This window comes from Adiantum capillus-veneris, chromosome 26, assembly GCF_014529385.1.
Source record: "Adiantum capillus-veneris isolate H3 chromosome 26, ASM1452938v2, whole genome shotgun sequence".
Taxonomy (NCBI): Eukaryota; Viridiplantae; Streptophyta; class Polypodiopsida; order Polypodiales; family Pteridaceae; genus Adiantum; species Adiantum capillus-veneris.
In genome coordinates, this window is record NC_140956.1 from 53,550,633 (window position 1) to 53,576,422 (window position 25,790).

Here is a 25,790-nt window from a genome sequence, read left to right on the forward strand (position 1 = left end):
AATGATGATGATGATGATGATGATTGCAAAGCATCCTATCCAACACTCATTCTAGTTTTCAAAATAGGGAGGCAAATAACAAGCTTTTCTTACTATGTAAAATTATTTCTATGCTACATATCTTTGTGTTAGGCCTACATCAACAACATATGAGAATGTACCAATCAATGGTGCAAGATCGAGATCTTTGATTCAATAAATCTACGTACCTTTTGACTGAATATTTATAGATGGGTGCTAGTGTTTCTTTTGGTACAGCCTTGTTGTATTTGGCTACTTGTTTGCAAGATACTTGAGTATCCACCAAGGTACTACATTAGACTATCTTGTATCCAACACGAGACTCGTCAATCGAACTGTGTATTTGACTCCAGCACACATCTATATCATGCAATTCCCTCTTTTCTTTGTGGTTAGGTGTAGCTCTAACAAATTTCTCGGCCCACAAAAAAAAAAACTAACTCCCTCTGTCTATAATATCCTTCACATAACTATAAACCTCTCTATGAGAAGAATTTTTACACTTTTGAAGATAAGAGCTCTAAGGTTTTGCTTTGTAAGAGTTCGTTGTTTTATATCCCAGGCTCTTACAAGCTTACCAAATAAGAGAGTAGTCACTCTTTGTCGAAGTCGCACACCAAATAGCTAACAGTTCGATGCAATGTGTTTTTTGTGGTTAACAAGCCGACATAGTGGCACGCGTATGATGTGTACCGAGTCCGGTTGTACACACACACACACACACACACACACACACGTGTGTATGAAGTTCTCTCTACTACCTTCCCCCACACTGATGGTGAAAAAAAAATCGGCAGTGACAGAAGCTGAGAGCAACATCCAAATTCATAAAACAAAAAGGTTGCAAAGCCATAAGACATGGTCAAGAATGATGTTAAGGTCAGCATGGACACTTGCACACAAACACCACAAGAACGTGCACGCAGCATCGACAAGAGAAATTTTAACCATTGCACTTCCAAGTCTTTGAGGACATTTGGAAACGAAAATAATGAGCTGCCCATTAACGAAGAAACTCATGAGGGAGGTTTAACACTACTTTCTGTACACTTGCCATATTACCTCGCAGGACATGGAAAACTGGTTAAGGTGCTAAAGAATGGGAGCCAGCAATTCGCTAGAAACCCCTTTACAGCAAAACAAGAGAGAGAGAGAGAGAGAGAGAGAGAGAAGAAAAGCTCTAGAATACATTGCTTTGCCTGCATAAAAAGCATCATCACCTACCTCAATGGGGGGAGATATAAGCTCCATTGGCCGTACCTACCGAATTAGGAAGAGGAGATTCCAATGGCAGGCTTGCTGGCAGAGGGGAGCTGAATGAAGCATGCCCCATTGAGCTACCCATGTTCGGAGGAAGTGAGATGGAGGCCCCCACGTTGATGATGCCTTTCTCCGCCTCCTTTTTTGACTTTTTCTTGAATAGTGATTCATCCATGGATTTGCTTTTCCCCTCCGCACTGCCACCATGTTTGCTGAAAACTTTTTTCTTCTCTTGCAACAGTAACTGAACATCGTGTCCATGGCTAATGATTTTCTCAGTTGAAGTAGGGTCGCTGCTTTTCTCACCCGGTGCGAACAGTTGAAGGAGGGTTAAGCCATCTCCACTTGAATCCTCTGTTTTCGCCTTCATAGGCCTACGTCTTATCTTTGCTTCAGAGCTCTGCACGTCATTGCCAAATAAACATATACCACGTGAGAGTTGGAACTTGTGGTTCAGAAGTATATAAGCATCCCATCTCTCACCCATTGGACTGCCTAAACACTACTATCATCCCCAGAAACGGCACTAGAGCCCAATTGAGGGAGTCCAGCTAGATATCAATTTATTTTCACACATGCCGTGCCCCCTGCCCCCCACAGATATTCTTACAAAGGTCTGCATATGGAGAGACAAACAAGAAGCTGGGCAACTTGGTCATAACGAAGCTTAGCACACAAATAACGTAATGACAATTCAACTTTGACACAAACAAAAAAGATGATTGATGGGGCAAAATCTCCTATTGCCACAGCATAACAGTCAATCAAGAACACCGTGTCCTTACATTATTGGCTTTACTCAGCTTTCTTTTCCTTTCTTTGGCCCTATGTACAGCAAGCTTTATACCAATATTGTCCATCCATCCATCCGGCCAAAGCTCCGCCAGCTGCCAAGTTAGACATGAACACACATCAATGATACTTCCAAACAAAATTACACTTGGGCATACAAGGAATTCTATCATATTATTTGCAGTTTTGGCATCTCTATAAATGTTTTGAAGTACCAAAAAGCCGCTACAAAAATATCAAAATTTAGTTCAAACAGTGGTAGTTGGCATAAATGCATGCTTGTTCATTAATACCTCAGCATAAAGCTTCCGCAAGTGTGGTCCTTTGTTTACATCCATCCCCTGTTGACAAGCAAGTCTGTCATTGAGACTTTTCAAAACACAACTAATAGTCAACAGTCCTAATAACCACCTCTATGTACTGCTCATAAAGATCACAAATCTTGTCCTCAGTCGCATGATCCCATTGATAAGGCCCCTCTCCACTTGCTTTGTCGGGAGAGGCACCCATGGATTGCATATTATTTGACCGGTGGCTATCCTGTTAACGATGTAAGCAAAAATCAAAACGTGTTCATACCTCTTTACCTCATAAACCTATTTCCATTTTATAGAAAAGGACCTGTGTTTGCAGATTGAGAACCCTGGATTTGATCATCTCTGTAACCTCCTTTTTGATGCCTTTCAAGCGACCCTCCTTCTCTTGCATAGCAGACACCCCCATCTCTATCATTGCTTTCAAATGTCTCTGAAAATAAAAGGGAATATTGAGCGTTTCGCAGAATTTAACAGAATTTGCGAATATGAAGTGCACAGAGTGCAATCAAAAGAATATAAAATCTAGCGAATGGGAGATCCACCCACCTTCAAAGTCCTTTCTCGAATCACATGGCCAAGAATGCCCATAAGGCGCTCAATCATGTCATCCGTAATTCTACCTTGTTTAGCCTGTAACAGCATAACTTCTCCAATAAACAAAGCAATCTCCCAAAGGCAACATCTCATCCTACTTGCTTCAAAAGTGCAAATGTTCTTACAGCTAATCTAGCGACTTTTGCCAACTTTTGTTTCAAATCTCGAGGAAGGCGGTTCCTCTTTCCTTGCTCAGGCTCTTTAACTACTGATGAGGGTGGATACACTGTCATGAGTAACTAAATCAGCACATAAACTTCAATACCAATCACTACGCAACAAGCCTCTTACTGCGATACAGCACTCACACTCCGTCACATCTTTTTCTAGATCCAAAAATGCCTTCTCTAGCGCTGTTCCTTTGTTGCGCCCTGGGCTGACTTCTTTTCCAGCAATTGGCAATCTCTGTACGTAGTCAATTTTAAAGATGTAAGTGTGACGGAGCTTCTGAAGTTCGATATCACTGAAAAAATGGTATTAATCTCTTACCTTAGCACTCGATAAAGATTCCTTCATGGCGTCCTCCCTCGCACATCTTTGTACAGATTTTGACTTCAGTCCGTTAGCTGACAAGGGGTCCCTTGGGTCAAAGATAGCAATAGCATCTTTTTCCAAGGGTTCATTTATGTCAATCAATCCTACTGATCGATCCTTGGCATCTCCAGTACTATCTATCATCATCGTATCTGCTACAACATCTTCCAAGAACCTTTTTCCCTCTGTTTTATTCCCAGCTATATCCCTAGATACTAACATATTGTTTGTCCTAGCATTATTGAGTTCTTTCTCAACAACTGCCATTGCTATACTTTTACCCATCTCCCAACCTGGGCCACAGAAACTTTTTTTCTGCTTTTCAATATAGATGTCTACCTTACATGAAGAGCCCAAACTAGATGGTGAAGGACCTCCTCTCGCAGCATCTTTCAACCTCACCCCTGGCTTAGACTGCTTTGCCTCATCTGCAGTAAAACTTGAGTTCAGCTTCTGAAGGTCCTTCCTTTTCCTCTTCTTAGGTCCAACTAAAGTAGAAGCCGGATCAACTCTGTAAATCATCATCCACACTCACATGTTATCATCCAGACTCCATAACCACATATACACATGATATAATCCATGACACACAAGAAATGGGCATCCAAACTCAAGAAAAATTTGGCCTCGATAAATCTCTCCCTCTCTCTTTTCTTTCTTATTCACAAACAAAAAGAGCTGGTCTCTATTACTTGAAAGACACCTCAGAACGCCCAAATGGTGCTGATTCTGAGGAGAAGTAATGACTGAAATACATAGCAGGCCTGAACGCAAAATCTGAGGAGCCATATACAACTAGCAACGTGAGCAAAAAACTGAAAAACTGAAACAAAAAGCAAGGGGAAAACACCTTTCCTAAAGAGACCCTAGCCACCTAAGGAAAAGAGAGGATGACAGCGGCCTCTGAAAGATGGGCACTTCCCACCTTCTGCAACTATACACCAACATCTCAAGATAAACAGAAGGCCATCAGGAATATCAGCGCGAAAGAAACTGGCTGCCTATGGCAGCTGCTTAATGCCAGGGGGAAGCCCAACAGCTAGTACTATCTGCAAACATGAAGCCGAGGAAACACAGAAAGGTACTGTAGCCAGCGAGTCACTGACAAGGCGGTGAAACAGGCAAGCACAGTACGAATTGAATTTAAACACCTAGTACTGGAACTAAAAACAGAACTTAAACACCTAGAATTGGAACTAAAAAAAGAACTAAAAACTGAAGACACAATGGGGCGAGGTTCCCCACTCAAATGTGGTGGCCCCTAAGGTAGGGTACTTGATCTTTGAACAGATACAACTGCCGGGGAGTTGCTCTGCAATCTACAACCATGCACTCATCTACAAAGTGGTCCCAAGGCACTAAGGCTTGAAAAGCAAATAATTTGCTATCAAAAGCTGGCTTCCAAAGCCTGGCAAAAGTCAACGCTTGCATAATTGGAGCCTAGAAAAGCAGCCCACGTCAATTCTGCCACGTAGAGCACGTCCACACAGCATGCGACATCAACTCCGTACCATAACGTCAACAAATCACGCCATGATTTGCGTTGTATTCTGCTGCCTGCATATGCCTGGCGCGAGAGATGGGTACTCTCTTTCGATCCAAGTCCAATCTGGCTCCTGCTCTTCTCTTCTAGTTGGTCGGGGGTCTTGCCACATCATCTCCTTGTGGCATATATGTCATAATAATCAATATCTAATTCTCCTAAATGATTTTCTCATGTTAAACTGATCATTTAATATGGGGAAGTGCCAGGGGAGAAAAAGCTAGAATATTGGTTAAGCTAGCAGACCGGCCACAGTAGGGATCCAAAGGAGGGAAAATAGGGATCCAAAGGGGGGGCCATCTGTAAAAGGGCCATGTGCAACAATGGGCTTAAAAGACCCTAAGGTTCAGCCCATTAAGACTTCCAAAATGCTAAGGTTCCAAAATTCAAAGGTGGTGTCCAAAGGTCAAACATTGGGGGAATTGGATGCTTTGTGTGTGTCCCAAAAGTCTTTAGCAATCCCTACATAGGAAGGGGTGAGCCTTGCAAGTAGGGGATGAGAGAGAAAGTCACACACACACACACAGAAGCTCCCTTGACACAAAGGGAATGAGGGACACATGTCAGCTCCCTAACCCACATGCCCACAAGGTGTACCCAATTCCTATTGGATGGCCTTGGAGGTGGACCAATGAGAATTAGACTAGAGTAAATCTAGTTTAATTAGTTTAAAAACACTTAATAAAAGAACCACTAAGAATTAAGCTCTCTAAAAGACTATTGGACAGTCTCCCAAGGGGACCAATGGCATTCAGCAGCCCAATGGCTTGCTTGATACCTATTGGCCAAGAGGCAAAGGGGTCCAATGAGAGTTTAGTTGCATTTATTAATTACCTAAAGCTCTCACAAAAGGGGAAAGAGGGACACATGTCAGAAGGCTATCACTTATGCTCCTTAATTACCATTGGCTAAGCCTGGGGAGGTCCAATAGGATGCTAGCAAGAGCAAATAGCAAGAGGGGTCGACCAAGAGAGAGAGGGGGCTGATTTTTGCAAGGCATTATCACACACACACTCACACAATCTCATGTGTGAATTAAAGCAGACTCTCTCCTTCTCAAGCTTTAATGGAAAGCTTATCACCTACTCCAAGCTTGTGAGAAGGAAGGCCTACACCAACAACTCTTGGCTTTGTGATGCAAAATCCAACCAAGAGCCAAGCTTCAATGCATGCTCATCTCCTCTACCATGCTAATTACTAAGCTAAGCTATGCTAGTATGAGTGATTATGTGAGGAGATGTACATCTTTCTCGTAAGAATACTCCTTCCTCTCAATCTACTCTCATACCCCGCTAGCTCTCACCATCTTCGAAGGTGTGTGAGGTCTTGGGTCTGAGACCTTGAGGGAATTGATGTTGTGTTTGATAAGTGTTTTGCGTAGTGCATGAAGTTTCCATCTTCATTGCACTAGCTAATATTGAAGGAACACAAGAAATTGTATTGTAAAATGTCTCTCTTGATGGGAGAAACCATAATACAAAGCCTTTTGGAGGGGGGACCGGCTCCATGCAAATCCGGTCCTCAACTATTGTCAATTGCTTAATTTCTCTCTTTTGAAGTATTGTTCATGCTATCTGACTAGGTGTTATGCTTTTTGTTGCTCTCTCCACCCAAGCACTCTTGTTAATCTCATTAGGAATCTATTATAATGAAATGCTCACTATGTTCATGCTATTTTCCGCTACACACAAGTTACTAGGCCATTAAATGTTACAATATACCCCCCCCCCCCCAAAACAAAAAAAAACCCTTTGAAAGAAGAGTAACCATCATCCATTACACTTGCAAAACAAATAACAACCGCATGCACGTCTTTAACTCCACCAAGACCTCAAACATAAACTGTTATCCCAATGAATCATTTAGCCATCAAATCCAGGCCTCATTAACATCTACACGTGTGAAGATGCACTAAATTCATCACGTCAATCATTGGTACCAACCCCTACCGGTGTTCTCTATCTGAAACAATAGATATAGGCATCCCATGAATCCAAAAGATGTTCAAGACAAAGAGCTTTGGCCAAATGATCGGCCTTCACAATCTTATTCACAAGTGTCACCCAGAGGTGTATTTTTCCTGTTGCCTTCCTTGTACTACATATTTTTAATTATTTATTTTTACTCGTTTTCCCCGAAACCCTTGAAAAGGTGCAAGTAAACATGACATGGCCAGTGTGAAACAGCTGCGGCCAAACAGGTTTCTCACATCAAGCATGTCACGTGCACATGGCTTTGTGTGCCACATGGACTTGCTTCATCGACTTCCGAAGCCAGTTTTCCCCTTCTTCCTAGATAGGAGTGTCTAGAATTTTAGGAGGATTAGTACCGGCAATTTTGTGAGCCTATTCGCAAGACTTGCATGTTCGAACGAGTTCAATGCATTACGTTTGTCACGCGAGATATGGGCACCACGTGCCAACGGAAAGAACAAACTGAACAACTCTAAGCACTTCAAATAACAACTGAACTGAAAGAGATGCACGACACGAAACGGGGAGTGGCGGAGTCCCACCTCGAGAGAGCATTGGCTACAAACCTTGGCGCCCCTTTCGGTATTTCTTTATATTGCTTGAACTCTATAAAATGTCGGTACTCGCGCTCTGCACCTTCACTCAGAAGAGTGCCAGAGACTGAGCCCTCTACACACATTTAAAGGCCCTTGGCCTATGAAAAGCAATTTACATGAAAAGCTTCAAACTCAAAATCATATGGCCCCAAAAGCACTAGCGCCTAAAAGCTGCCAGCACGTTTTGCGGGAATCCGTACCGGTGCCACGTAAGCACAACCAACACAAATTGCGGAAATCCGTACTAGTCTGCCACGTCAACATGTGAGCACAGAATCCAAAAATCCGTACAGGTCCACCACGTCAACATATCACTACAGAATCCGAAAATCTGTACACATATGCCACGTCATCAGCTCCAAGGTTGTACCAATCCGTACGTATTGCACTGTACTGTACGGACGTCCGTACTGATCGTACAGTACGCGGACTGATCGTACTGTGCGGCAGTTTTTTTTTATTAAAAAATTGGGTGAGTTGGGCGTCTGGATGCGACCAACCAGCATAGCGATTGAACTTTTGCACCTAGGGCTCTGAAATTTGCCGTACGTAAATTGATATGGGGGCGCTTTTCTATGCGTGGCCGTTTTTGAGAATTCTCTAGGACGCAGCAGTAGCATTTACTGGCAGTGTGTGTGCAGGTTCAGAATAAGGTAAGTGAGCATCCTCTCTCTCTCTCTCTCTCTCTCTCTCTCTCTCTACACACATACTGTGAGCACTGAGCAAAACTTTAGTCTTATATTAGCTCTCTGCTTTCCTTCAAGGAGGAGCCATCATGCCGAAACCAACTAATCCCTTGTGGAAGGAGCACACCAATGTCATCGAGATTGTCAACACATTTTCTAAATCTCTAATGAGGAATGGAATTTTTTTCTCATTTACTTGTTTTTTTACAAAGGCACGTATTTTTATGTACATAAAAAATTTATCCATACGGAACAATGTACAGTACGTACAGATACGTACCGTACGTTACGTATGGTACCACCTTGAGATTCAACTCTCCGCGTGTGTGTGTGTGGGCTTGCTTTATTTTTAATGCCTTTATGTCACTTAGGCCCCATCAGACGGGGTGGGGTTCCATAAGTTGGTGGGAACTCTTCTTTAAAAATAGACCAGTCCGCAAGACTTTGTAAGTCGGTAAACTTCTTCTGCTGCTTCTGCTTCTCCACTTAGGGTTTAGGCTTCTCGGCCTGGATCTGCAGGTTGGCTCCATTCTTCAATGGCTTGACACGTCAGTAATTTGTAACATCCCCCCTTCTTGAAAGAAAGTAATCGTCCGCAATTACTTGATATCTATAAAACAACTCAAGTTAGCTCAAAAATTTTCTGAGGGTCATTCCGAGGAACATTCCGAGGGACAATCAATTTTCTCAATCCAAATGGGAGCTCTTGATTTCTTGGGTCGTTGGCTTCTCAAAAGAATTTCATCCAATAATGAGTCTCAATCACAAGACGGGCACCACGTGCCAATAGAAAAAAATTGACTGAATAGACTTTTAGCACTTCAATAACAGTTGAACTGAAAGAGAGAGACAACAGGCGACACAGAGTGGCGGAATTCCACCCCAGAGAGTATTGGCCCCAAGCCTTGGCGCCCTTTCGGTATTTCTTTATATTGCATCAACACAATACAAGTCGGTACTCAAGACTCAGCCTTCAAACTCAAAAACATATGGTGCAAAAGCAATGCCAAAAAGCTGCCAGCGTAAATCACCGAATTTTCGTACAGCAGTCAACGCAAAACACAGAAATCCGTATAACCTGCCACGTCATCATGTCAGCGCAATTATCGGAATTTCTGTACAGCTACCACGTCATCAACTGCTACGCCAATCTTCTGTGTGTGTGTGGGTCTTGCTCTATTTTAATCCTTTATGTCACTTGGAGCCCCATAGAACGGGGTCCCCATAAGTTGATAGGACTTCTTCTTTTGTTACTTGTTCTTCTTAGGGTTTAGGCCCCTCGGCCGGCTTCTGTAAGTTGGCTCCGTTCTTCAAGGCTTTGACACGTTAACATTTTGTGACATCTCCCCTTCTTGAAAGAGAGTAATCGTCCGCGATTACAGCATATCTGCAAAACAACTCAAGTTAGCTCAAAAATTTCCGAGGGACAATCAGTTTGCTCTTTTTGTTAAGGAGTTAGCTTCTCCTTTCGGCTCTTTTGATCAAGGAGTTAGCTTCTCCTTTCGTCCAGATCGGAACTCTTGATATTCCGACGTAGTTAAATTAGCCATCACACCCAATTCGTATCTTCCACGGGTGTCTTGATGCACTAAAATTACATACCCAGGCAATCTCATCCAATTAGGAATATTCAGTGGTTGACACATCACAATGCAACACAAATGCTCACATATGCATGTTACAAGACATAGAAACATAAAGCCGCCGATGAACACTCCCCCCGCAATAACCATCTAGGTCCAGGCCATGAGCTGTTCAACGACTCCCTCATCACTCCTTCCGCAAATAACCTAAAAAGGTCCGGGCCATGAGATATAGAGGCCTTTTACAACCAAACGCCCCCGAAACCGCAACCTGCGTCGTTTGGAGGTGCTGAGAGTAACCACTGCTCAGATTTCTTAATACTCCCCCCGTAAATAACCATGCAAGTCCGGGCCATGAGTAACAACAACAATACTCCCCCCGTAAATAGCCACAAGAGTCCAGGCCATGAGTAAAAACAACACTTTTCAATCATTCAATGCTTCCCCCGCAAGTAACCGCAAGGGTCCGGGCCATGAGTATGAACAAGCATTCTCAAACATCTTTTCTTACCCTCCACCCGGGAGTATAATCACCAATCGTTGAAACCAGTATTAGAACCAGAGTCAAACATTTCAAATCGGCACCAAGACAGGTTTAAAACAGATACCATCCATTTCAAACAAAGCTCCAAACAATACTTTCTCAAACAAAGTTCAAAAGTATCTAACTATAGAACAACTGAGAGTTCATTCATGGTTTTGTTCGGACAACCGAACTTTGAGGACGACTGGCTTGTCCTTCTGCATCACGGTGATGGTTCGATTCCGAACTTGGAGAGTGGCATCATTCTTGTCATGCCAAGGCATGCCTAATAGAACGTCACAATTGCCCAACTTCACAATGTGGAAATCGGCTTTTCCATGATAATCTTGGATAGTCACTGGAAGAGCACCAATGAGTCATACCACTTTCTGAGTTTGCCCTATGGCTAGCTCAGCTTCAATTTCTCCACCCTCTGCATCATAATCAAAGTCCATCTGCTTCAAGAATTGTGGATGGATGAAGTTCGCGTAGCTCTTGGGTCAAAGAAAATTAGGGCTTTCGAACCGTTGACTTTGCCATATGCTCGACACAATTCATTTGTACTTTCAAGGCGTATGCCATAGATGTCAGGTACTAATCCAATGATCGGTTTAGCTCGTTTGGCTGGAGATGGTCCTAGATTTCTGTCGACTGTCGACGTGGGAGTCGGCTCCGCAAGTTTGTCAGTGCGTTGGGGACAACCAAAATAGTTATGTCATGTTTGAAAGCATCCAAAACATCGGCCTTCTTGTAGTAAGGTGTCTCGTTGTTGAGGTGTCAAACGAGGCCTTTGTGGTTGACTTGAGACTCTCGAGAATTTGTTCGTTGTTGCCGAGACTTGTGGTTAGTGGCCGGAGATTCTTTTGCGGTAAACTCTAGCTTTCCCTTCATCAGTTTGTAGCTGACTGCGGCATGGTCCATAAGTTCTTGCATGGTGGAGACTTGCTTTATTCCTGCAATGATGATGGTAGTCCAATGGTGTATCGCTTGCATTGGGCCTCCAAGGGAACAGATCTAAAAAAAGACACCGAAAGGTACACGTCGAGAAACCTTTGGTTATATTCGTCCATGGTTTCGGTGGCAAGCATTTTCAAGTTGCCCCACTCTGCCAAAATCCGTACTTCAAACATAGAAGTCATGTAACCACTGTCTTGAAAGCTTGCCAGGTCCTTGGAGCATGCGGTTGTGTCGCGATCGAACTCCACCATTGCATAGCATTATCTTTAAGAAATCCTGCTGCTCGAGAAATCTTGGATTCTTCTGTATAGTTTCCCAAAGCATAGATGTTGTCGAATTGCTGTAGAAACTGTAATGCTTTCTTGCGATCTCTCACCCCGGAAAAAGTGAAAAATTTGACTGTCGTTCCGCCATCTTTGGAATCTTTGGGTTGGTTAGGCGCATATCCCGGGTATGGATAATAAGGGTATCTGTTAGGTGCAGCGGAATGAATGTTGAACTTTGCTCAAGATGAGTGCTCCGAACTGTGCTCAAGGATTCCTTTTACTTACGGAAGGGAGAGCCTTCCGTTCCTTTAGTGAGAGAGTGCAATGGACACAAACAAAGTGAATGGACACTGTGAATAAAGGTGCATGAGACTGAGAGATAGAGAAGAGAATACGACACCAGAAACGTAAAACCCTCCTCCGAAGGCCCCACTCTCTATGGAGAGAGCGGTCTACTTATGATTGCACAAATCTCTACAATGCTTGGACTTGCCCACGATGTCGACGACGATGAGGACGACGAGATGAGCTGAAATCTGAAAATGCTAATGGCTGAAATCTGCAAATCTTTAAATGCTGAATTCTGACTCTATGTCAATGACGACGGTGCGACGACAACGCGCTGAAAACGCAGATGCTGAAATCTGCGTTTTCTAGGCTGAAACTGTAAACTGCGCTGGATTTGACCGTGCGGCGAGAATCTGCTGCGGGAAGGTGGGATTTGCGAGGTTCGGGGGTTCTTCTACGAGTGCTAAAGGCTGAAAACTGAAAACGCTGATGCTTTTGCTGATTCTGTCGCGGAGGAACTGCAAAACGCTAGGTGCTCTGCTGTCCCAAAAACGCTAGGGCTGAAATTGGTCCTGCTGCTGTCGATTGTTCTGCAAATGCAAAACGCTAGGCTGATCTGCTGTATCGTGATGACGCCGGGCTGATTTGCTGAACAAACCCGCCAGGACTGTTCTACTGATGCAAAAACGCTAGGGTAGCTGCTGTGAGGCAAAAACGCTAGGCATCTTGCAAGTTCTGCTGAGAAGTTGCCTGTTGAGCGAGTGCTCCTGCTACCTCTTCTGCCAGAAACTGCTAGCGCTAGGTTTTTATTTATGCAAACTTAGCAAAATTGCCCTACCTACTTTCCAACAAAAGTCACTTAAAAATAATAAGTGAAAAATGTCAAAAATAGGGAAAATAGGCCTATGCACTGTAAAAATGCTACTCATGGAATCTGACTGGAATATGATGGTCATGCTGTGTGCAACTAGAGGATATGCATCTAATCTAAGTGTCTGGACATGCACGGTCTGCGAACAGACTCACAAAAGTGCCAGATCACTTCCTATTCTAGACTGACTTGACTGAACTGAACCCTGGTCATGCTGTAGCTTGTCCACGGACACATAGAGTTGGATGTGTCACGTGACATCCCCTCCTTTTCAAAGTGAGGTACTGGTACAGAATTGTAAGGCGTCGAGGGAGATCTCCAATAGCATCCGGAATCCTGGAAGGGACTCTTCGCTGGCCCACTCTGATGTGTGGGTCGTGCGGTACTTGAACTTCATAAAGGTCTGCAACGCTTGCTTCTTTGGGCCGCGCCGAAAGCGACACAAAGTCTTTTGTAGCTCCTTCAATGCTTCAACTTCGTCTAGAGTCATGCGTCTACCTTCTTCAAGAATCTCCGAGGCTGAAAATTCATGAAACCACTTCTAACACAAAAACATGAACATACCTATTCCATGTAAAGTGACTAGAAAAGCTCTCGTCTTCTCTAAAGACTGTGCATGCAATGTAGATGAACATAGAGATGGAATGCTAACCCGTTTATCAACACGCATGCAAACAATAAGATCGAACAAGGAAGAGACATGGAATGTGACTTCCTAGAATGCATACTTTTCAGCTTTTCATGAGAAAACCGCATACATCCGTACTCATTCATGAGTGAAACGTGCTCAGCATACAATATGTCATGCCTAGGAAAAGGGATCACATATAGACGCTGACTAAAATACAGGAAACAATCACGAATGAAACACTCGAACAATGCGTGTTGATTAATCATTCGTACACAGAATACTTCCTGTGAGGGTTCTTTGGACCTAGGCTTGAAAGCCAAGATCGGTTCTTCTTGAAGTGGTTCTTTGGACCTAGTCTCAAGAGCCAAGATCGATCCTTCGTGATTGATCGAATCTGCAACGAGGTTAGCTTCGCTAGAAAAAGCATCGACTAACACATCATCCTTGTGAACAATCACATCATCTTCATGCAAATCATCATGCTTGTGAGAAATCACATCTTGATCATGCAAATCATCATGCTTGTCATTGGCATCCAAATCATCATGCTTATCATTATCATTCAAATCTTGTGTATCAAGCTTTGGAGAAGACGAGACCGAGAGAGTCTCCTTCTCCTGAATCCTTTCAATCTTCTCTTGCACATTAGAAATGAGAGATGGAGAATGAACAACTTGCTCTCCACGAATGACAATGGGAGAGTCACTTATGGCATTAAAAGTGAACGTATTTTCTGCCCAATCAATGAGAGGGTTATGCTCACGAAACCATCGAATGCCCAAAATCATATCACATCCTTAGAGAGGAAAGACTAAAAATTTTCTTTGGAAAGCAGCTTGTTGAACTGTAAACCACACATCAAGGCACTCTTTCGTGATGAGCGAGTCCATATCGGCTTGTTGAACTGTAAACCACACATCAAGGCACTCTTTTGTGATGAGCGAGTCCATATCGGGAGCGAAGCCAGAGACCTCGAGAGGAGATTTCTGCCTAACCTCTACGCGGACTCTCTCAACAAGAGAGGGACAAATCACATCATGCATACTACTTGGGTCAAACAATATGACAAAACGTTGCCCGTCATATGACCATAACATTAATGAGAGACTCATCAATCGGAGGGTCATGAGAAACTTAAGGCACACTCGTGTTGTCATTGATTGCATTGACAGAGGAAGTGGATGCTGTGGATTCTTTAGATTCATTAGAGTCGAGCTTAGGACATGTTCTTTTTATGTGACCCTTTATGTGACAATGAAAATAACGACCTTCCTTAGAATAAGTGCTTTGCTCTTCGGACGTGATGTATCCTCCTAAAATTCCTTGTGCTACCTTTTCATCTAGAATGAGCTTAGGTTTAGCAATTGTGTTAGACTTACCCTTAGGCTCATTGGAAGAGTTCTTTTCTAAGAGACTTGGAAGATTGGTTAGAAGAGTTACCGTTCTTACCATTCTAAGGGTTCTAAGAAGTCTAGGAGGTACTTGTCGAAGTCTTGTTCTCCTTAGGCTTTCCCTTGTTGTGCTTCATCTCCTGTGCGAAAGCAATCGCTACCGCCTTGTTGAGATCGATTGGATCGAGCACCTCGACATCATACTTGATATACTCGTCCAATTTATAAAGGAATGCCTCTTTGCGCTCATCATCCGACTTGCGTAATTGGGTACCTAGCTCCAAAACACGATTAGAGAAAGACATAACTGGCATACCAATTTGCTTGAGAGCGTGCCAATCGTCCTTCAATCGTGCGAGGTACTGAGGTGGCATAAACTGCGCCTTGAGCTTGTCTTGGAAATCAGCCCAATTGAAGGAAAGGGGTGTGAATTCGTCGGCTTCCTCTCGGTGCATGGCTGACTGTGCCTCTTGCCATGCGTGGTACCAATTGATGGCATCATCGGCAAGGTACATAGCTGCCGTCAAAACCTTGCTATTTCCTGTCTTCTTAGTTGTCGCAAAATAAGCATTAAATTGATGCAACCAAGAATGAATAACCGTAGCATCCATCTTACCATCATACTTACTGAAAGTCAACTTCTCTGTGACAGGGTTGTTGGAGTCCGAATCGCGGCTTGCACCACTCGAGGAACTACCATCTTTGGCTGGTTCGGACTTCGAGGCAAGAACCTGTCGAGCCAATTCTTAAGTAGGTCTCTTTGAATCTCACGATCGGCCTCCAAGGCCGCTCATCTTGCTTCGGCTTCCTCCTTTCTTTGTGCTTTTCTTTCTTTTCGTGCATCGCGCTCGCGTTTCAAAGCAATGCGAGTCGCTTCTTGTTGTTCTGCTTTTCTTTCTAGTTGTGTCTTCGCAACGCAAGTCGTTTCTTGTTGTGCCATCATCTCCAACATTGACTTGACCATCGCCTCCATAGGATTTGGTACAACTCGTGGCGTAGATGGGAAAGGGGGAGGGTCGGAAAAACCTCCTGGTGGGGAAAATTCTTTGTCGCCTCTCTCATGCTCATTACCTCCAAGCGAAGTATCCATTCCGCTTCGAGTGATGACCATACACTGTGATCTTGGGTTCTTAAGTTCACGAGGAACTTGGGTTCTTGCGGGTCTTGGATTCTTGGGTTCTTGAGGGTCTTGAGTTCTTGAGGTTCTTCTTTCGCTTGCAATTTGTGTTCGAGAAGGATCTTCTCTTCACCCGAGATCTGCTCTTATCCGCGGGCGCACCCCTTGGCGGCCTTGCGCTCACACCAAGGTTGCTTTTTCCCACCTCACGTCGATTGGCCAGCCGCTAAGTGCACAGTCGGCTCTCAATGAGTGAAAAGAGGCACAAGGGGAGGCTGGACAAGCCCTTCTTCCTTGGGATTCTTGTCACTCTTCAAAAACACGATTAGGAATCGACACGCCCAATTGAACTTGGGTTTGTGCGACCACAACAAGCAAAAATAAAAAATAAAAAAAATTCTTGTGGTTCTTTCCTTAGTGATACAGAACACTGCCACAGCTTTGATACCAATGTAAGGTGCAGCGGAATGAATGTTGAACTTTGCTCAAGATGAGTGCTCCGAATTGTGCTCAAGGATTCCTTTTACTTACAGAAGGGAGAGCCTTCTAATCCTTTAGTGAGAGAGTGCAATGGACACAAACAAAGTGAATGGACACAGTGAATAAAGGTGCATGAGACTGAGAGATAGAGAAGAAAATACGACACCAGAGCTGTTGTAAAACCCTCCTCCGAAGGCCCCACTCTCTATGGCAAGAGCGGTCTACTTATGATTGCACAAATCTCTACAATGCTTGGACTTGCCGACGATGTCGACGACGGTGAGGACGACGACGAGACGGGCTGAAATCTGCAAATCTTTATCTGCTGAATTCTGACTCTATGTCAGTGATGATGTCGATGATGACAGTACGACGACGACGCGCTGAAAACGCAAATGCCGAAATCTGCGTTTTCCGGGCTGAAACTGTAAACTGCGCTGGATCTGACCGTGCGGCAAGGATCTGCTACGGGAAGGTGAGATCTGCGAGGTTCGGGGGTTCTTCTGTGAGTGCTAAAGGCTGAAAACTGAAAACGCTGATGCTTCTGCTGATTCCGTCGCGGAGGAACTGCAAAATGCTAGGTGCTCTGCTGTCCCAAAAACTCTAGGGCTGAAATTGGTCCTGCTGCTGCTGCCGGTTGTTCTGCAAATGCAAAACGCTAGGCTGATCTGCTGTCTCGCTATGACGTCGGGCTGATTTGCTGAACAAAACCGCCAAGGCTGATCTATTGATGCAAAAACGCTAGGGTAGCGGCTGTGAGGCAAAAACGCTAGGGATCTTGAGGGTTCTGCTGAGAAGTTGCCTGTTGAGCGAGTGCTCCTGCTACCTCTTCTGCCAGAAACTGCTAGCGCTAGGTTTTTATTTATACAAACTTAGTAAAATTGCCCTACCTACTTTCCACAAAAGTCACTTAAAAATAATAAGTGAAAAATGTCAAAAATAGGGAAAATAGGCCTATGCACTGTAAAAATGCTACTCATGGGATCTGACTGGAATATGATGGTCATGTTGTGTGCAACTAGAGGATATGCATCTAATCTAAGTGTCTGGACATGCACGGTCTGCGAACAGACTCACAAAAGTGCCAGATCACTTCCTATTCTAGACTGACTTGACTGAACTGAACCATGGTCATGCTGTAGCTTGTCCACGGACACATAGGGTTGGATGTGTCACGTGACAGTATCCATATGGGCTCCAACCATTGTAGCCTGGTGGCGGTGGCGGTGGCGGTGGCGGTGGCGGTGGTGGAGGTGGGGGCGAAGGCGGTGGCGAAGGCAGTTGCACTGGATTGGGGTCAGATGGCTGCACCATATTCCTGAAAACTCTCCCGATCGAAAAAGACGGCTGAGAAGGTTGCCCATTGGAAGCTCTCGTACTTTCTGATGTCGGAGGAGGAGCTACCACCTGGGGCATCAAAGAGGGTAACATGTAGTTCAAAAAGTGTTGAAAACTTTGCAGTATTGGAAGATTCTATTGAGGATGCCGCAAAAGAATGTCCTAGAGTTCGTTGAGCAGAAACTACAAATATTCTGTTGAATCCATGAATTTCAAGTCTTGGGTTCTTTATGGCTTATGCCCTGTAAGACAGCGACGAAGACGAGAGCGCGCCCGATGCGCGATGAAGGGTGGGAGTGGCTAATAAGTCCGGGTTGGAGGGCGAAGATACCTCAAATGGAGGGCGAAGATACCTCGAATCAAATTCCAATAGCTCTATCTGCTCTTTTGTAGGATCGGTATGCTTTCAGAAAAGCACACGCCTGATGCTCTGATACCACTGTCACAAGACGGGCACCACGTGCCAATAGAAAAGAACAGAATGAACAGACTTTTAGCACTTCCATAACAGTTGAACTGAAAGAGAGAGACGACAGGCGACACGTAGTGGCGGAATTCCACCTCAGAGAGTATTGGCCCCAAACCTTGGCGCCCCTTTTGGTATTTCTTTATATTGCATCAACACAGTACAAGCCGGTACTCGAAACTCTGCACCTTCAGGAAGCCGGTCTTCTCTGTGTATGTGGGTCCTGCTTTATTTTAATTCTTTATGTCACTTGGGGCCCCATCGGACAGGGTCCCCATAAGTTGGTAGGACTTCTTCTTTTGTTATTTGTTCTTCTTAGGGTTTAGGCCCCTCGGCCGGCTTCTGTAAGTTGGCTCCATTCTTCAAGGCTTTGACATGTCAGCAGTTTGTGACACTCATTCGAGATTGGAGCTCTTGATATCATGGGTCGTTGGTTTCCCGAAAGTTATATAGTTTCTGCCAAAAGCAGCCAGAAACCATATAACTTCGGGCAAATATTTTCTTGAAAGCTTGCCAAGTCCTTGGAGTGTGCGGTTTAGCTATAGACATCCACCACTGCATGGCACTGCCTCTGAGAAAAACAGCAACTCAAAAATAAAGTTTTGATCCTTCTCTGCAAGTGATCTTTATGTCTTGTGCCTTGTAAGACACAGCATGAAGACGGGAGCGCGCCCAATGCGCGATAAAGTAAGGGTGGGAGTGGCTAATAAGTCCAGGGTCGGGACACGAAGATTCTTTCATAAATTTCTCTGTGAAACTTGGAAGCGCCATCTTGCTCTATCTGCTATTTAATAGGACCGGTATGCTTTCAGAAAAGCACACGCCTGAAGCTCTGATACCACTATCACGAGAGATATGGGCACCACCTGCCAACAGAAAAGAACATATTGAACAACTTTAAGCACTTCAAATAACAACTGAACTGAAAGAGATGCAAGACACAAGACAGGGAGTGGCGGAGTTCCTGTCACAAACGGGAGCGCATGACAATATAAAATATTCTCGGATAAATAGAATTTATCACTTAATACTGAAGCCAAAGGCTATAGAGAGAAATAAATAGAAAGAGAGAGAGAGAGTGAGAAGATCGACACAGTAGTGGGGACCAGAAGATGGGCTCGTCCCCCCCCTTAAGGAGAATCCTTTATTAGGGAGAATCTTTTTACAAGCACAAGAACCGGAGAAAACCCCTCCGTTCTAATTCTCTGACTCGATGGTCGTTCCTTCCCGTAAGGGAAATCCAAGAGACGAGCTCTCAATCCTTTTTCCGTCTGTACTCGGGAGTGGAGACTCCGCAGACAATTTCCGAATTCCGTTCCCGGAACTCCCAAGCGTAGGCCGAAGCCTTCTTGCTTATCCTTTGCAATGAAGTACCTGCAAACACACACGCAAACACGCGACAACAATTCGTATGGCGAATCCACAATAGATACATGTCGCTCTTGCACGAGAAGAGCGACTTCTGTGCTTCGTAGTCTCGCGATCTCTTGCGTTATCTGGCGGCAGAGTCTTCTCTTGCTTACGTTGGGAACTCCTCTTTCAATGAGGGCATGTGGTGCTTTTATATCTCCTTGGCCATGGCACGAATAGCTGCTCGCGTAGAGATCGCGGCCGTTCTTCTTTTTTTTTTTTGGCTGTTCTACCCGAAATAGGGAGAGAGAATTCGCTGGCTAGTTTTGTTGCTTTATTTTCTAAGTGGCTGCCCACTTATTAAGTGGACGGCCGACATATTTTAAAATTGGTCTGAACTTGGCCAAAAACTCAATAAAACCTTATAAGTTTAAAACAATGCTTTTCACAACACTTCCCAGGCGTCCCTAGATGCAACCACATGCACGAATACAATGCAGACATAGATTCCTCGCAGGAAAGCGTTTGCTCTTCCCAGAAAACTCGTTAAAATATTCCGCTTTTTAAGAAAAGCTTCTCAGAACCCATCTTTATTCTTGTACTTGCGTCTTTACGCGTATTCCTCTTTCCAGTTCGGATTTCCTCTCAACTATGGATATCCCTTTCCGATGCACCCGTCACCCACCTTGTGACGCATCAAGAATACCCATCACCTAGTCCTTTCCTACCGAACTTACGGTACAACCCCCTTCACGATGCTCTATGTCACCCATCCTATGACGCATCAGAGATGTCCGTTCCCGGATGGTCGAATACTTCTTACTGATGTTCCCTGTCACCCATCCGTTGTGACGCATCAGAAGTACCCGTTCCTGGTGGCCTTACGGATATTCCCTTTCACAGTGCTCTTGTCATTACTTTGAATGACGCACTAGGGATACTCTGTACTCAGATGTCTCCAGTGAGAAAAACCCTCTCACTTAAAATTCCAATAATTCATTTAAAATTATTTTCTTGGTGTTCCAAGCGAGAAAACCCTCTCACTTATAAATCCAATAATTCATTCAGAATTATTTTTCTGTAAGATAAAGCTAGCTAGCAACAGTTCCACCCCAAGAGAGCACTGGCCCCAAACCTTGGCGCCCCTTTCGGTTACTCTTTATATTGCTTGAACTCTGTACAATGCGGTACTCACGCTCTGCACCTTCGCCCGAAAGAGTGCCAAAGACTGAGCCTTTTGCACATATTTAAAGGCCATTGCCTATGAAAAGCAATTTACATGAAAAGCTTCAAACTCAAAATCATATGGCCCCAAAAGCCCTAGCACCTAAAAGCTGCCAGCACGTTTTGCGGAAATCCGTACAGGTGCCATGTCGACACAGCCAGCGCAAATTGCGGAAATCCATACTAGTCTGCCACGTCAGCATGTTAGCATAGAATCCGAAAATCCGTACAGGTCTACCACGTCAGCATGTCAGTGCAGAATCCGGAACTCTGTACACATGTGCCACGTCATCAGCTTTCTGTGTCACAAGACGGGCACCATGTGCCAATAGAAAAGAACAAACTTTTAGACCTTTAATAGCAACTGAAATTGAAAGAGAGAGCACACGCGACATAGAGTGGCGGAATTCCACTCCAGAGAGTACCGGCCCCAAACCTTGGCGCCCCTTTCGATATTTCTTTATATTACTTGAACTCGGTACAACGTTGGTACTCGTGATCTGCACCTTCTCACCGAAGCGTGCAAGAGACTGAGCCCTTTGCACTTATTTAAAGGCCCTTGGCCATAAAAAGCTGTTACATTTAGACTCGAAAGCAACTGGCCCAAAAGCAAGTGCTCAAAAAGCTGCTAGCACAAAAACAGGAATCCGTACAGCTCTACCACGTCAAGAGTCAGCGTAAAACGTGGAAATCCGTACAATCTACCACGTCAACAACCAACGTAAAATTCAAAATTCCATACAGGATGCCACGTCATCAGCTTCTACATTTTATTTTATTTTTTGACACTTTAGGCCCCATCGGACGAGAACCTTAAGTTGGTTGGATCTTCTTCTACTGCTTTTGTTGCTTCTCTTAGGGTTTAGGCCCCTTGGCCGGGATCGGCAAGTCGAGTATCGGCATGTTCAAGTAATATAAAGAAATACCGAAAGGGGCGACAACGTTTGGGGCCAGTGCTCTCTTGGGGTAGAACTTCGCCACTCCCCATCTTGTGTCATGCATCTTTTACAGTTCGGTTGTTATTTAAAGTGCTTAAAGTTGTTTCAGTCTGTTCTTTTCCGTTGGCACGTGGTGCCCGTCTTGTGACATTGTAAGTCGATAAACTTCTTCTGCTTCTTCACTTAGGGTTTAGGCTTCTTGGCCGGAATCTGCAGGTTGGCTCCGTTCTTCAATGGCTTGACATGTCATCCAGTTTTGGAACCCTCTTGCATAAATGGTTTATATACGCGTTTTGACAGATGTTAATACACTACGATGGGCATCTGGTATGGCGTGCATGTAGTTTTAGGTTAGAGGAATCCAACAAGCTCCAAAATTGACCATTCCAGCAGTTGTTTTTACCTGTCATATCTGCATTTTGGGCATATGGCTGCAAAAACCCAGCCATATCAAATTGTGTTCCGAACATTCGAAATTGACCTAGGCACCCTGAAAACATGGTTGGACACTCATGTTCCCATACATAGGGTTAACCATGCGTGGTTGCATTGTCCCGAACACATTCCTTGGCATATAGGACTACAAACCTATGGAAGGTCCAGCCATAGCTTGAAATAATGAACCACCTCCGCAATAACCAAGATATGAAGTAGGTAATGGAAGGGTCTAACGCAAAATCTGTTCATTACTCCCTTGACCATTCACAAACGGTTCCTGTCCACGTAAAGCAAATTGCTTTGGATCAATGGACATCGATGGTTGCTCAATCTCATGGGCTTTTCCTCAAGCATCAAGAGACCCTTGTGCATGGGAATCTCCTATGCTAGCAATGGCTCGGACATTCCTTGTGTCAAAGCCTGTAAACCTTGTGTATGAGCCTGTAAGCACCTTGGATTCTTAGCCAACTCTTGAAAAATTTCCATGCAGCTATGCAACCGAGCTCTAAACAACCTATCCACTTGAAGAGTTGAAGGAACTTTTTGTGTGCCATGTGAGGAAGATCCCTCTTCAGGTACTTGGTCTCTCTTCTCTTCCATATTGATAAGCTTTGTGTCTCTTTCACCCACAACAATCCACGCTACACTTTTTGAAGAAAAACTGACTATAACGACAATTGAACCATATAACAAACGACTGTTGCTCGTTAAGGGAGCAAGGTCGACCTTTGTGGGGATGGCAACTCTCCATCACAAGTTTAACATCCCACCCGTACCTGCATTATGTGGGGAACAACGAGCTAGGACTTTTAATAAGTACCGCTCGGCTTCATCCACCTGGATAGGCTCCTTGGTAAACAAGAAGCCTAAGAACCAAACATTCAAGAAGTGGGCTTGGACAACCAGAAACCAGGATTGGATGAATAAGTATATCCCTGCGGCTGACTTTAGCTCAATTCGCTACCACACATGGGACAAGTGGTACGAGAGGCGTTTGTGACTGGAGTTAGAACCCTAAAAGACGGCCGGCTATGAACAAACGCGTGGATACCTGCTACAGCTCACTAGGAGCATTGTCGTTGATAGGAAGGAAGAGAGTGATGGCTCTATCGAGAGTAGGTGGGCTTAACTGGCTGACACCTGGAGGCACGAACATAGTGTCTATCCATTGTGCTCCCAGTTAGAGGTCGTTCGCTTTCGCATTTGCTGGTGAGCTGCTCGGCCATTGATGAGCTTAGGGTGCGTTGTTCAACTCCACCTTCAACAATTTCGACCCGTCGTTGGACCTTGAAGAGATGACCGTTATCCTCCTTGGTGGGGAGCCTCGCAGGAAGCGGATACCCTTCTAGGTACACCGTGATCCGCACTCAAGGAACGGAACCGCAAGGCACGTCTTTGTGGCGAAGTTCCTCGGTGAGGATGTGCCCGGTACTTGACTGATATGCATACCCGGATGGAGGGGTGATGCCTTCCTTCCTATGCTTACTATTATACTCCAATCTCTCTCGAGGAAAATGACATTATTCTCCCAAAGCGAAGACAAATAAGCACCGAGATCCATTCAAGTGCCTTGCCCCACGGGGAGGCCAACCTTGCTAAAACGGGATTGGGAGATGAAAGGGGGACATCACCAATCTCAACGGACGCCACCTGTGAGCCGACACCCTTCCAAGCGGGTATGGCATTTCCTTTGCGAAAACCGACGGTTTACAAGGGCAATTTACTAATTTAGCATGGTGAGCGATACGCTACCTAGCGGAGAAAACTCCAAAAGGAAGGCCGAAGCAAGTCCCACAGTACCTGGGCCTCTAACCAAAAGTTCTTGGTCGTTGTCATGCCCATTACCAGTCAGCGAGATGGATCTCTCAAGGGCACTGCTCTTAAGAGAGTAGATATTCTTGGCCTATTGGGGAAGCGAAGCCTCACGTAGCCCAAGGGAAACTAGTGGCAAAAGCATTTTCCCTAGGAGCTTGGGTGCAATTGAAGTCTCGGTCGTTTTTCTCGTGCATTTTTGGTGCGCGGGGGAAACGGCCGAGAGTACCCATCCCCGACTCCTAAAACAAAAACAAAAAATATAGCCAGCCAATACACAGTAGAGGGCGGTACTAATTCAATTTAAGGGTGAATATGGGCTTATCCTGGATTCATCAAGGTATATTACTTGTTAACTTTGCACAGAGCACTTAGAAGAAAAGAGAGCACAAATGTGTCCAACGACTAGAATGTCACTGCACACACGAAGACCGACACCCTGTAGGCCCGAAAGACTGGCGCCCCTTTCAATATTTCTTTATTCAATTGAAAATAGATGATCCGAACGCTTAGATCCAGCTCTCACCAAGCTGTCCAAAACTGTCAAGGGCTGAAATTGCAGATTTCCGTCTTGATTTCGGTAACATAACAGCACCAAAATCCCTATAGGTCAAAAGTACATGTCTAGGACAGATTCCCTTGCATTTTAGAAGCTTTCCGGTGAGCTGTAATTGAATTTCAGCATGCTGTAATCTTCTGTTTGGTCACTGACAAGTACCCAAACTCCTGTATAACCACCCCAAGGCTTACCCGAGGCTTCCTTGGTGTTAACTTGCAGTTTAGGTGCGAAACCCTAAACCTGCAAATAAACACAGCAGGCCGTAATTCTCTGTTTTGGATCATTTTGAGCGGAGGAAACACGTTTACACATTCCTAGGAGCTCCCGCACGCAATGGGACAGGCCCCCGTGCTTTGGACGAGTTTCACACTAAAACTCTCCAAATTCGCAGTCTTTCGCGATGGAACTCTGCGTACCTGTGAGGGATTAGCAATTAGCTAATCCGGTTCCTGTTCAGAAGGCTCTTGCCTTAGCAAATGCGCATAAAACCCATAGAACTTTACATGGTCATTTGAGTAGCCCAACTAGTGGGGCATTATCATATGTGCAAAGGGGGAAGAGATGAAAGTTGCCACTTTCTTGAAAGGAAATGCGCGTTCACGGTGGACGACATTGTTGATGCAAGGACAGGCACCCGCCACTTGGATTTACTTCAAGCAAATGTTTAATCTACATGGCTGTCAAACGAATTTGAAGCCGATGTCATGACAGATTGGCACCAACTCATTGTGGCTACTTGCAAGAGCCTAGAGGAGTACAATTGGAGGTTCTGTAAAGGGTTGCTCTCAATAACCTCCTACAGGTTTGTGCCACTAACAGAGTAGATTGAGAAGTATTGTTGCAGGATGCCTCAAGGGCTCACGAATTGTAAAGTGGCCACCCTTACTTAGCTTATGGAAGTTGCCAAAACTGGTCATGCCTTGTTGAAGGGAGAAGACAGTGGATTCCAAGGCAACGTGAAAGGAGGCGTAGAAAAATTCAGCAAAGAGGTCCTTTGCAAAAGCGGCTCCGCAGGCTTCTGAGGCATTAAAAAATGCAGAGAAGGCTAAAGACTCAACCGAGTCTTCTGCTGCAGACTTCTTCCACCCCCCCCTCTTCTACACACGCCAATTTCTCTTTTTTAATTGCACCTCATTTCCTTTTTTTAACAGCTCTACACATCGTTATTTTTAGAAAGAAACCTTAGCGTTATTTTTAACAAGTTATTGGCGCCCACTCACATGCCTTGGGCAACACTTTTGG

At 44.6% G+C, this 25,790-nt stretch overlaps 1 protein-coding gene across 1 annotated transcript in view; it reads right to left on the reverse strand.

The window, feature by feature from the left end:
* Window positions 1-949: 949 nt before the first annotated feature.
* Window positions 950-25,790, reverse strand: part of LOC147423467 (ubinuclein-1-like) — a 34,975-nt gene continuing 10,134 nt past the window's right edge. Inside the window, exons 5-13 of the mRNA XM_086501054.1 lie at window positions 3,474-4,029; window positions 3,293-3,389; window positions 3,110-3,210; window positions 2,937-3,020; window positions 2,695-2,820; window positions 2,485-2,613; window positions 2,367-2,414; window positions 2,067-2,168; window positions 950-1,681 (exon numbers count right to left, since the gene is read on the reverse strand). Of these exons, the coding sequence (XP_086357180.1) occupies window positions 1,247-1,681; window positions 2,067-2,168; window positions 2,367-2,414; window positions 2,485-2,613; window positions 2,695-2,820; window positions 2,937-3,020; window positions 3,110-3,210; window positions 3,293-3,389; window positions 3,474-4,029 (1,678 nt within the window). The 3' untranslated portion in view covers window positions 950-1,246. The remainder of the gene's footprint in view (window positions 1,682-2,066; window positions 2,169-2,366; window positions 2,415-2,484; window positions 2,614-2,694; window positions 2,821-2,936; window positions 3,021-3,109; window positions 3,211-3,292; window positions 3,390-3,473; window positions 4,030-25,790) is intronic.